This window comes from Etheostoma cragini, chromosome 15, assembly GCF_013103735.1.
Source record: "Etheostoma cragini isolate CJK2018 chromosome 15, CSU_Ecrag_1.0, whole genome shotgun sequence".
NCBI classification, from domain to species: domain Eukaryota; kingdom Metazoa; phylum Chordata; class Actinopteri; order Perciformes; family Percidae; genus Etheostoma; species Etheostoma cragini.
Window position 1 is genome coordinate 24,644,385 of NC_048421.1, and position 13,690 is coordinate 24,658,074.

The 13,690-nt window shown below is 42.6% G+C and overlaps 1 protein-coding gene and 1 long non-coding RNA gene across 2 annotated transcripts in view; one reads left to right on the forward strand and one right to left on the reverse strand.

The window, feature by feature from the left end:
- LOC117958474 overlaps nt 1-8,846 on the forward strand; it is a 19,468-nt gene extending 10,622 nt beyond the window's left edge. The window contains exons 3-4 of the long non-coding RNA XR_004659729.1: nt 4,611-4,614; nt 8,664-8,846. This is a non-coding gene — a long non-coding RNA (uncharacterized LOC117958474). The remainder of the gene's footprint in view (nt 1-4,610; nt 4,615-8,663) is intronic.
- Nucleotides 3,352-13,690, reverse strand: part of LOC117958473 (retinoic acid receptor alpha-A-like) — a 19,326-nt gene continuing 8,987 nt past the window's right edge. The window contains exons 2-9 of the mRNA XM_034894896.1: nt 12,636-12,790; nt 11,775-11,916; nt 10,164-10,324; nt 9,815-9,991; nt 9,455-9,659; nt 9,120-9,187; nt 4,135-4,225; nt 3,352-3,746 (exon numbers count right to left, since the gene is read on the reverse strand). Coding sequence (XP_034750787.1) covers nt 3,481-3,746; nt 4,135-4,225; nt 9,120-9,187; nt 9,455-9,659; nt 9,815-9,991; nt 10,164-10,324; nt 11,775-11,916; nt 12,636-12,790 — 1,265 coding nt within the window. The 3' untranslated portion in view covers nt 3,352-3,480. The remainder of the gene's footprint in view (nt 3,747-4,134; nt 4,226-9,119; nt 9,188-9,454; nt 9,660-9,814; nt 9,992-10,163; nt 10,325-11,774; nt 11,917-12,635; nt 12,791-13,690) is intronic.

Genomic DNA, 13,690 nt, shown 5'->3' on the forward strand with positions numbered 1-13,690 from the left:
CTTTCTCCTGACATCCCAGCCATCCTTCAATCCAAAGGACAGCATCACTGCTCCCACTGAGAGCAATGTTCTTCACATGAGTTAGAAATACACACAGTAATCATGTGTCAATATGTCGCCTGTAGTGTGTGGCCCGAGCCTTTGCTTATTTTTCTGTATTGGCCCTCACCAAAAAAACTTTGGACAACCCTGCATTAGATAGTTGACGTGAGCTTTTACTTTGAAAAGTAAGAGAGATATTAGTATTTTATTCCAGATGCGAGCTTTTATTTAGAAAAGTAGAAACTCTGGGATGGCAGAAGGATTTTTTTATTTTACCTATAATCTGCATTTATTTTCTAGACACATTAGAAACATATATTTTGAGTATTTTTATTCATCAGTATGATAGTCTGCATTTATCTTATAGACAGGTTTAGTAAAAAAAAAAGAATTATTTGCGATTTCGCATTTTGGACCCTCTGGATTTGCCGTTGGACACGTCTCCGCATGAGACGAGACCGCATGAAACGGGACGGATGACATGGGACGCTCCAGGCTATACACCAGCCTTGTGTGCATCAGCAGTGTGTGCTAATACACACTGCTGAGTTTTTAAAATAAATAAATGAATTAATAAACTTTTAAAATGTAAATGACGTCACACACGTGGTACGGCCAGAGACTGCTTCACGGCGAGCTCTGAGTCACTTCCTTACTCCTCTCGAGGCATCGACCACCCAGCTGACAGGTCCGGCTCTCCCTGTCAATAGAGCTAGAAAGAAGTTCGGTATGCTAATGTTTTAAATAGTCACACACACTCAGTGTGTCTCATTGTCTTTGTGGGGACCCCTAGCCCCTAACCCTAACCTAAACCATCACAACTAAATGCCTGACCGTAACCTTCCCCCACCCTAACCAGAACCTAGTTCTAACCCTAACCCTAAAACCAAGTCTTAACCCTCAAACAGCACTTTAAGTTGTTGGAATCCAGCTCTTAATAAGGAAAGAAGAGGCTCTCTGTAGATGGGCTCCGGCCAGGGTCAATTCCTGGAAACAAAGAGAATGGGAAATGGGAATGTCTAATATATATACTCATGTTTTAACAAAAAACACACATTATTTAAGATAGAAGGACATCATACATGTTGTTAACTCCCTGTATTTTCATATTTACCAGTGAGGTAAAGATGACAAATGAAATTGGCATGACATTGTACCTGACAAAGTAGGGGGCGTTGTAGTGAGACGGTGGCAGTTAGTGGTGCACACTATAAAAACCAAATACAGCTTGGATACATCTTGGGGCAGCACCTGTCAAACAATAAAAGGAAACAATAATCCTGCAGAGCTGGATAGCTGTGGTTCCCCAACGGGGTGCTGTTAGTCTCGCATTGCCAGACCCTCCTCCATAGAGCTGCGGAGGAAGGTCTGGCTAGTCCACACTGCATTCTGGTATGGGAGAAAAACCTGCTCTTGTTCATTGGCATTTCTTTAAACCAATCACAATCATCTTGGGCGGGGCTAACCATCGGACTGAGACACGGTGCCTCTGCTAAATAGTCTCAGAAAAGTATTTGTTTTGGTGGAACATGTGTACCTTCAGAAGTAGTTTTAGTCGTCAACAGAAACCTCAGATTGGACAGATAGTCTAGCTAGCTGTCTGGATTCACCCTGCAGACATCTGAGAACCAGGTAACCATAGTCCTCAGATTGGACAGATAGTCTAGCTAGCTGTCTGGATTTACCCTGCAGAGATCTGAGGACCAGGTAACCATAGTCCTCAGATTGGACAGATAGTCTAGCTAGCTGTCTGGATTTACCCTGCAGAGACCTGAGGACCAGGTAACTATAGCCCTCAGATTGGACAGATAGTCTAGCTAGCTGTCTGGATTTACCCTGCTGAGACCTAAGGTCCAAGTAACCATAGTCCTCAGATTGGACAGATAGTCTAGCTAGCTGTCTGGATTTACCCTGCGGAGACCTGAGGACCAGGTAACCATAGTCCTCAGATTGGACAGATAGTCTAGCTAGCTGTCTGGATTTACCCTGCGGAGACCTGAGGACCAGTCCTCAGAAATCCTCCAGAGGTTAGAACGCCAACACAGAGACAGAGGCCGGGGACGGACATCCGGCTGTAAAGTGGGACCTCCGGGGTTAGGGTTAGGGTTAGGGTTAGTGCACCGGAGCAATCCTGTAGATGAATCGTTGGGAAACCTCTTGTGAGGTGGTGTGTGTACTCCTGGTTAGGGCTGTGCAATTAATGATATTTTTACCAACTAACGATCACAAAAACTGACACAAAAAAATGACTTTGCAAGTCAAATTTTTAATAATGTAACGTGCAAGACAGGAAAAGTATCAAGGGAAGTGTCAAGGTGTTTTCACTTTTGATATGTCAACCTCAATAAATGCAACATCTTTCCAAAAGTCAACATGTTATAGAGTTGAATAATCCAGATGTCAATTTTTGTTTAAAATAAATCGTGATTATGATTTTTTTCTCCATAATCCAGCAGCCCTACCTCTAGTATCCCAGTGTGTCTTCCAACGCGCAGACATTGTAATTACTTTTAAATGAAAAGCTCTGTTTCAGCGTCATTTGAGAGGCGTAAACGCCGTCTTTCAGGGAAACAAACTAAATATATTTCTATAACGATGATGCAAAGCAAAGCAAAGACATACATTTATGCATTTGCCCAAAAAGATAGAAAGTCTCCAAGCTACGTAGACATGTTTGAGTCCAGTGGTAGAAAATCAAGTCAAGGATTAATATTTCCCCAGATATGTCTGTGAGGGGTGTGGGGGGGGGCTGTGTTTGGTAAATACAGTCTATAAACCCACATGTACATTTAGGAAAATATCTTATTGTATAAGTCCGCCTTACACCGACTAACTTCTTTAACACTTTTTTTATGTACAATATATTACACATACTGATTCTGCGTACTATACATGACTTTTCATAAGGGAGAAGATGTGTGATTTAATAGGAATCCTCTTCAGCAGTCCGTTTGAATTTCAGAGTCTCCAAACTTCTTCATTTAGGTTCCCACAGTCTGCACATAATGAACCTGTAATGTAAAACCATGATGTCTGGTCCTCACAGCGTAGCTTACCTGCTTCCATTCAGCCTCACACCACCGAGAGAGTTTCATTAACGTCATGGACCAACCATGTCACCGGTAAACCAGAGGGTTCGTGGGACACGTCCCCGGTAACCCAGAGGGTTTCTGGGACACGTCCCCGGTAACCCTAAGGGTTCGTGGGACACGTCCCCGGTAACCCTAAGGGTTCGTGGGACACGTCACCGGTAACCCTGAGGGTTTCTGGGACACGTCCCCGGTAACCCAGAGGGTTTATGACCTTTTCTCTTCCTGATCATCTGTTATGAGGTGCAGTTCTTTCAGTCTGCTGTGCAGATGGTGTTCTGGCAGTACCGCGCCGTGCGGTGGGGTGAGAGGAGGTGCTGTGTGGAGCATAAGGGCAGGGTGTAGGACTTCAGGTGGCGGGGGAGGAAGAAGAGGGCGAAGAAGGAGAGGGGTAGTGGGGCACGGGGCTCGGGCTGCGAGAGCGAACTGATTTGGGGGACGGACTTGGACAACGGCTTCCGACCTCTGTTTCATCCTCTTCTCTGCCTTCTCCTCTCCCTTTCCCTACCCCTGCTCCGTGCCCCTCCAGTCCCTCAGAGTTCTCCAACATTTCCTGGATCAGGGGAGGCATGGAGCCGGGTATCTCCATTTTCAGTGTGATCACTCGCTCTGCTCCTGTGAAAGAAAAAGAAAAAAGTTTAGGATAAGAGCTTATGTCTTTAAGTAGGTGGAGCTAGGTTAAGTCCCAGGTCTAGGGTTCCAAAATGTGTTCCAAAAGAACCAGAGGTTTGAATAGATTTTAATATCTATTTTTACGCATCATGTCCATAAAAGGGCAAAACAACACAACGGGAGACAGAAATACTTCGTCAGTCTTCTCTCTCTCTCTCTCTCTCTTTCTCTCTGGAGCGTGCATGAGACAGGCAGGCCGCGGATTCCACCCCCATCACAGAGCCCTTTGTTAAATGGTCTTAAACAACGGAGTCTCTTGCTGTTCCATGAATTCGAACGTGGCCGGAGGAGCCGGGGATCGAGCCGCCGACCTCCCTCCGATGTGTCTCACCCTTCACACTGATGCTCCTGAGGTCAGTAATCTTCATCAGGATCTTGGGGAACATACAGGGTTTGTCAGGCCTCCTCCTCCTCACATAGATCTATGCACACACAAAAGAAAAGCAGTTCTTTATATTAATGTATATAATATAAATCAGCTATTATTACCCTAACATTCCCCCTGATGCTGAGAGACCTGACACCGATCTGCTCTGCTCCTTAATTTATGTATTTAGTGATTCGTTCTTTCCTGTTTTATTTTGATGTATTCACCTATCCTCTGGTTTATAATCACTTCACTTCCTGCCCTTGTGTGATCCTCTGCCCCGACCTAGTTTCCTGTTACCTAGTTACCTGTCCCTCGTTCCCTCCCTAGTGTATTTAGGGGCCAACCACACAGAAGCTCAGCTTTTTGGCTCTCTCTCTTGGCCTCTTCTTCTATTTGTGGAGCAGAAACAGTGCCGCCTACAGGCCTGGAGCGTGAAGAAGAGTGCTGAGTTATTTACAAATGGATCAGTTGATGCAAATATTCTTGAACCAATGCCGGGAAGATGGGGGGGGATTGTTTGGTGGTACGTATGAACGTGGCCTTAGTCTGTGGCTGTGTAGTCCTTTAATGTAATTGTCCTTTTTGCGTGGGAAGGTCCCTGATTGAGTGAAGTGACCTGGAAGTATTTAAGCGGCCGCCACGATAGGAGCTGGTCCATTTCTCTGAATAAGGAAAGGTGTTTCAATGCATCCTTTATTATCTCATTTAGCACAGGACACACTGGGATAACATTAACATTTAAAGGGAAACACAATTTGGTTGTTCATAATCAGCTTATTAACCCGCAAAACGGATATGGGGATATGAGACGTTTTTACACCAGATGATGATTTTAATTCCCCATGTCTGAAACTTAAGAATGATGATAGGTACAGTATGTGCAGTAAATTTGTAGGACACGTTATGCCAATCTTGCATAGATGTAACCCTATTTTCATCATGGTTATTGGAATTCACGTGAGTAAATATGAATGGGACAGGAGGGTGAACAACCGTTCTCAACGTGACAACCTTTACGTTTCACTTTTGGGACTGGTAGCCTTTCTTTTATTTTTTTTTTATTCAAATTCAGCCTTGGTAATAATAATAATATTGATCATCTTTATTTGTATAGTACCCTTCATAGAAGCAATCCAGCTCATTGCTTTAGAGTAAGGAAATGACATGCACTTAGTGCTTCACATGAAAATAGACATGGATAGAAACAGGGATAGAATGCCATAATTAATGCAAAATGGGTGGACAATGAAATGTTAATTTAGTAATTGTTCTCAATGAGTTCATCAGCCTGCATGAAAAAAGAGGGAAAGAACCCATATGGCCTAGTCGTAAGAATGATAACCTGTGTACTGAACATTTCTTTGCAGACTTTTAAAAATTATTTTAATTGAGTTACTGTCCGAGTTGTACCATTGAGTCATTTTGCGTGTTTTTCCCAGTTGTAACTGTTTCCTTTTTTGGACAACTTTCTACTCCGTGGACTAATACATTTCTTCTTTTGACAAATTACCATGCTTCTATTCTAATATCTGCCGTGCCCCATATGGTGAAAAGACCAAAACCAACAATGAATCCAAAGCCTGTTATATCTTATTTATATATTTATTTTATTTGATTTATTCACATCCTATTGCAGAGACTACAGCATTTAATTGGTATTATGGGAACCGTACTAAGACGGATTAAGTCCTATTTATCACATTGATTTTGATTTGTTTGTTCTAACAACGAATCCTCAATGGAAGCTAAAGTTATCCATGGTGTTCCACAAGGCTCTGTGCTCAGACCAATTTTGTTTACCTTATGAAGTATATGCTTTCTCTAGGCAGTATTATTAGGAAACACTTTTCACTGTTATGTAGTGATACCCAATTATATCTATCGTAAGCAATGTGAAACTAATCAGTTGCTGTTGCCCTGGACTCCAGCACCACTAAGGAATCTCAGAGTTATCTTTGATCAGGATATATTCTTTAAATCCCACAAAACATAACCACATTAAAGATTAAACTTAGAACGCTCCTCTTTGATAAAGTTTGCCAGCTCTTAGTTATGCTGCTATAGGCCAGTCCCTGAAGTGGGAGGTGAAGAGCAACCTCATTATAAGCAAAGCCAACCAGAGGCTTCACTTTCTGAGCCAGCTTAGGAAGTTTGGTGTAGCTAGGGAAGCAGTGCTAGTCTTCTCCATCGCTGTCTGGTATGGTAACTCCACCTCTTTAGCGAGGAACCAAAATTATAGGACATGCCATCCTCTATCTATCTACGCCACGCGGACCAGCCATAAAAGCACAGAAAGTGCAAGTCAGTTGGACTTACAGTGTAGGGGGCGGGGCATTTCAAAGTTTGTGGCCGATTGGGTTCATATTTCTATAGAAGCACATTTCCAGTTATTCCCCCAAGTTTCATGTTTCTAGCTCATTCTAGCTCATGGGAATTTGAGCCGGCCCGGCAGACAACAAATACTAATAATAAAAACTTAAACAGACAAACATAGAAGGGCTTGATTGCAGTTTGAACCCTAATTAACTGTGTTGACAATGTATTGACCTTGAACATGATAGGTTTAGACTGCCAAGGGGCTTCCTATGACCCAGCTCCTCCTCTCTCCATCTGAGTGTATTCATGTCACTAACATAGCTTCCTTCTTTCCTACAGACTTCTTTCCTTGGATTGTGGTTCCAGCTGGTGCTGAGTTCCAACTAATATTACTAGTCATAGTTCTATTATCTTTAGTGTTACAATAATAGCCACTGTTAATCCTGTCATTCTCTCGTACCCACTGCTATTATTAATATGAGTCATATTTGTGTATCTCCCTCTTCCCCAACCCATTAGTGCCAGAGTCTGTCTGACGTCTAGGCCTGTTCAAAGGAAGTTCTACCCTGCCACTGTCGCACCAAATGCTTGCTCTAAGGGGGGAATTGCTAGGTCTCTGTACATTATAGTGAGGTCTCAACCTACTCTGTCCTGAGATAAGTGTCCTGAGATAACGTCTGTTATGATTTGACTCTAATATTGAATTGAATCATATTCCTCTTTGCTACAGAGCTTCATTGTTGTCCAACCACTACTAAAAACACATGATTGAGCCCCCTTTTGCACTGGGTGACATGCACACTGTAGTTTATTTTGACTCAATCCCACATACACAATCCCACTGCCCCAAATACTCACTAGAGCATCAAATGTGTAGTAATCTGACCCTGACAAATGTACCAAACAATAGAGCAATTCAATTCTGTTTGGGAGCGTTTGCAAAAACAAAACAAAAAGAGTGACCAGATGTATTACTGAGCCTTTTAACACCCTACAGTACATAATTAACTATGAATCTACCTTCAGTTACAACAAATAGGCTTCGTGCTGAGTGACAGAGACATGGTAGGGAAGTCAAAAAGATGAAATTAGAGAGACGGACTAATATATTTATATGTATACACATACATACAATCCTGCAGCCTTATTCTTTAAGGTAGGTGTTTCCTTCTTCTTAAAGTGACTATATCTGCATGTAACTTTCAGTTTGTGTTGATTCTAGCGGCTGCTCTGGACGAACGTGGTAGTGTTTTTATCACACCTGCTGTTCTGGTCTTTATGGTACTGTATTGCTCAGTGTAGATTACTGAGTTAGTGTTACTGAGAGCTCATATGGTCACGATGAATGTTTGGCGCAGACAGAAAATCATTCCTTTACAATGAGAGAATACGTTACAGATGTATCATTGCATTTCAAGTAACTTAGCTCACTTTGGATGTACTGTGAGCTAAACCGGTGTCACGAGGCAAAGCATTACAAGATAACCTAATAATAGCATAGATTAATATAGCACATTACATGAAACCCACCGACACTTTCCACAAGTACAGGGGACAAGGGAAAAGAAAATAGTAGGCCCACACAAACACGGACTACAGAGACTAAAAGGAATACAACTTCATTCTTTTTTTAAAATTAAATAGACATAAAACAAACCTGAGGGCAGATTTTGGGACCTTTTTGAATAATAAAATATCCTGTAATTATCTCCATCTGTTGAATGCCTGACCAAGAATGACTCGGTTTTGCCCGTCGTCTTTTCCTTTCCTTAACTACACCAGATAAATACAACTTCTAAAATAAAATTAAAATACAATTAGGCCTACATAAATACATCTCCTGCAACCTTTTCCCTGCAGACTCAGTTACACAGGCTTTTCCGGTGTTCAGTAAAAGTCTGTGACCATCAGGAAGTGTGCCCTATAGCGCCGTCTACCGGAAAAATTAGACCCAGGCAGAGGCAATAATGAAAACTATAGAAACCTGGACTTGTTTTCACTGGTAGTCTCGTTTGCTGTTACGGGTCCTTTATGATCATCCGTTGGACCATTACACAGTATCAGAAACGTGTAAACGTTACATATAGTCACATGTTATGAAACAAATCCCTGTTTCTTGGATTTGGGGTGTTATTTTGTGTCTCTGGGGCTTCCACACGCTAATCCCACATAAGATAGCTGTTTTTCCAACTTCAGTCAGTGCAAGGCAGGGTTAGCTGGGAGACTTCTTCTAAACGAGGGACACTTCCAACTTCCCGTGGAATACCAGCAGACAAGGGACAGGGAGTAGTTCTATACAATATCTTTTGGAGATTAGGGTGAACTCTTGTGTGTTGTAACAGTGTTTTGCATTTGAGAACAAGGTGGCTAACCGTTAGCGCTTCTAGCTAGTAGCTAGCTACTGTGCATGTGTGACTCCCAACAAAGATAGTATAGAAGTGAGATGTCTCACTTAGGAGCTAAAACAAGTGAGATGTCTCATTCTGGAGCTAAAACTAGTGAGATGTCTCACTCTGAAGCTAAAACAGGTGAGATGTCTCACTCTGGAGCTAAAACTAGTGAGATGTCTCACTCTGGAGCTAAAACATGTATTAACAGATTAGTACTATAACAATAAGTAGCTGTCAAACCTTCAAGGCTTCAAGCATTGGCTCCTGAAGAACATCCACCTTCTCTGACTCTTTCAGATCCTGACGATCTACACACACAAACACACACACACACACACACACACACACACACACACACACACACACACACACACACACACACACACACACACACACACACACACACACACACACACACACACACACACACACACACACACACACACACACACAAACAATGTCCTTACATGTTTCTTCCACCACAGCACTAACACCAAATCAACTCTGCATTCTTTGATGATTTTCTTTTAGTAATTATTTCAATTTTGATATTCCTAAGAAATGGAGTGCAGTACCGCCACAGAGGAGGCAGATGGCGCTGAGTAATCCCGTCTCTGCGTCGTCCATCTCCAGCGGAAGCAACTGGTTGGCAAAGGAGAACACCAGGTCTGTGAGCGGTCCAAACCCGGCGTTGTGCATCTGGGTGCGGTTCAGAGTCAAACCGTCGGAGAAGGTCATGGTGTCCTGGTCTGGGGTGTAGCGGGTGCAGATCCTTAGAATCTAAGAAAAGGCGAAAAGATAGCCGAAAGCAGAAAAAAAACCCATCCTTTTTATACATAACTCTCTGATGTACTGCAACTGTGTAGTTCCAAATGTGGAGGGTTTGTCTTTGTTGAAAAATTGTTCTTAAATGTGTGTTTATGTGCTGAACTCACTAGTATGTCGAGGCAGGCAGATTTGAGCAGGGTGATCTGATCAGCAATGGTTAACGTTGTGAAACCAGGGAGATGCTTGGCAAACTCCACCGTCTTAATGATGCATTTGGTGGACAGTTCGCTAAACTTGTCCCAAAGACTGACATCCAGAGGGACACGGTGCTCCGAGCTATTGCTCTGCAGTTTGGGGTCAGGTAAAGAATAAAAAAGCAGAGACATTTCTTTTTTAAAAGCTGAAGAAATCACTTACAGAGCATTGGCTTTACTAGTATGTTTTTTCTTTTACCTATTAAGAATATCTTCATCTTCTTTAAAAAGAAATTAAGCTTGTTGGTGTTGGTGTGCGTACCGTGGTGTATTTTCCCAGCTGACAGAGGGAGGGAAAAGTGTCCATATGGGCCCGGCGGACTCGTTCAATCATCTGCTCTGTGTCGGCTGACAGGACGTAGATCTCTGTCTCTCCCTGCCTCTTCTCCTCCTTCTTCTTCTTCATTCTGTCATTTCGCACCACTGGTGTTAGGGTGGGGTGTGGGTACAGATTGGAAGATTTAGCTCAGAGGTTTATGCAGCAGCTTGCATTGACATCTTAAATCAAGGATAACGAGGCTGCTCTTTGGAAGTTTTTCAAAGTTCAAACATGACAGCTTCCCACTGGCCTTTACTCTGTTGTAAATCCCAAAGTGCAACTGAAAGACACCTTGGGATTTGGGAAAGACACTGGCCTTTGCCAGGCACTGAGGTTATTCTATGGGAAATGCCTGATATATAAGGGGGCTCATGATACGATAACATCATGATACCCATGTCACGATACGATGTTATCGGGATTTTAAACATAATGCAATATATTACCATTTCTTACCTTTTTTCCAACTTTTCCTTTTTTCCCAATTTCACACATATATATATATATACACATACACATATATGTATATATATATATATATATATATATATATATATATATATATATATATACACACACACACACACACATACACTCACACATACCAGGGGACTGCAATTTAAGATCTCTCATTGCATCAATTAAGAATATCAGTCAGTAGGTTTTTAGGTCACCTTTTGCTACCACCTCAGCTTGCTTGGAACCTTGACTGAGTCAGTACTACAAAAAGTAGCTGTTAGCAGGTATTAGGGACTTTTTTACATCATGGAAAACCAAAAAAGGTGAGTAGAGTTGAGGCGAGTCGAGTAGATTTTATGCATAAGTTACTGGTGGTGGTGGCCACCAGAGGGAGACTAATATGGAGGTTGATACACATCACTGTGTGGCCTGAGACAAGCATTTAGCCATATTGCATCTCCTGCTTGAAGTCTAAAAGTCACTTAGTGCACTCGGCTCGGCTCTCTTATTGCTATGACTAAAAAGCAATTTAAAACATTAACAAACATTAACCCTTTGCAGAAAAGTGCCTTTGGAAGCTCACCATTCTCCACACTTTGCTCTAGTGGGTGACCAATATGGATTTTTTCCATGGCCGATGCTTAGAGGGCAGGGCGGCAGATGGCCGATATACGGTATAATACCAATTTCAGGAGATACAAAATTGTTAAATTAAAGTGAATCTTTATTTTCTACTGTTATTGTCTGCATTTTCTATGTTTGGGTTGCATAGTTTTGAAAAATGCACAATCCGTTTGTGTGGACCTTTAAAGACTTCACACTTACACTTTCTTAGTTACCTTTCCACAACCAAACTAAATAACAAATCTGATGAGTGTTTTACTGGTCGGGAGTAGGAATGGGGACTGGTGATGCACATTCACTAATTTCTCAAGCCCGGTCTGCTAGTTTAGCTGGTTGAAGGCAGTCATTTTATGGCCTCATGAGCACATGCATCAGCCGATGCCCATTATCTAAAAATTGCATTATTCAACTCAATGAATCAGTTCTTTACTCCACACTCAGAATAGCACTACATCTACATACTGTACTTACACTCCTTGGACATGCCAACGTCGAGGCATTTCTGCAGTCGACAGGACTGACACCGGTTCCTCGTCACCTTGTTTATGACACAGACTTTGTCTCGGTGACACGTGTACGCCATGTTCTTCTGGATGCTCCTCCGAAAGAAACCCTGACAATGAAGATATGAAGGCATGACCAAGGTGCTGTGGTTTTAACCTACAGTAGAAACAGGGACGACAGTGGACCAGAACTGCACTATCGACAACTATCATCACAAACGGTCTAACGTGTATTTTATTCTTAAGGGTTCCAACAGCAGGACGTACAACAGCCTGCAGCTAAAGACACAGTGTAGACGCGCTCCACTTTGAAACACCGCCGCCACTGCCGTAGTCAGAGGTGTTGGACAAACTAGACTGGCGGGACCTATTGACGCGCTCGTTTGCACGTCACACCACCGACATCGTTTATAAAGTATCGTTTCAGTACTGGTATCAGAAAAAAGAACAAATGATCACTACTGCAAACGCGTGCTATTTATTGTTGATGGGCAGCTGGTAACAGGACAGTGTATGTGTCAGGGCATAAACTTCACCACAAGCACACAAAAACCCACACACAAATACTAATTGCATGTACAGATTAGTTGTGTGTGTTTGTGTGTGTGTGTGTATGTGTGTGTGGGTAGGATTAGATGAAGCAAAGAGGCTTACTAAGAGAAGTGCAAAGGTTGTGACCTCATCGCTTGCACGTTATGCAAACACTCAGTAGTCTCACGTAGCTATTTTTCATTGGGGGGGGTTTCTGGCTGCGGCCTGCAGCCCAGCGGCCCAGTTAGCCTCAATGAGTGCTGTAGTGTGTGGCTCACTCATATGTTTAGCTGCTTACCTTGCAGCCCTCACAGGCACTGACTCCATAGTGGTATCCTGAAGATTTGTCCTGACATACAAAGCAGGGCTTGTAGATGCGCGGTGGAGGCGGAGGTGAGGGGGGGCTGGGGACAAGCAGGTCCTCCCCTGAACTCGTGCTCTCAGTCTCTATAGCTGCAGGAGGAGACCAAGGGAGAAAAAAGCAGGGTGAGTTACATTTAGTCCGATTTCTGTTTAGACATCTAAATTTCTCTGCTTTGCATCTAACTTAAGGTTGTACTGAAATTGAAAAAAAAAAAAAAAATCGAATTTTATTTTATTTTCTGGAAGTGACAGTGAAGAGTTGAGTAAGGTAAGTGGATGCAGGTCATAGGTGGCGGCATCACGACTAACCGTCTTTGTCTGCTGACCCTGTGTCGTGTTGAGAGGGCAGCAGCTCCAGCAGGGGACCCCAAACTTCACGACCGACATTTGGAATTTTGTAAAACACAAGTTTTTGCACAATTGCTGGTTACTAAAGCAGGGTTTCCCTCTCAGAATGGTGCTTTGGGGGGACACATATTAAGCAGGGGGTCTGAGGGTCCTTCCCCAATGAAATGTTAAGCTTCAAACTATTTTGTTTTCCTTCATTATGATACGTTATTAAACACCAATTTATGGTAATCATTGCATCGCGATGTGGATTCTTCATGGATGCAGTGACAGACCATAATATAGAATATTACCTTCTAATGTCACTTGTTTTTTGCCTTTTGTCTGCTGTCTGTGGTGTTCAGACTCTGCTACATTCAGGAAGTGTTGTTCTTCTCTTTTTTTAACAGAAGGTTAAATAGAGAGGGGAGTTTAAACATACACACACACACTAATATATATATATATATATATATATATATATATATATGAGCAGCCCTATGGTCCCACAGCTCTATGGTCCCCCAACCCTGAGGAACATAGAATAGTGTCCCCACATAGCATAGGGACATAGAGCTGTGGAAACATAGGGCTGTGGGGACATAGGGCTGTGGGAAACATAGGGCTGTGGGGACATAGGGCTGTGGGAAACATAGGGCTGTG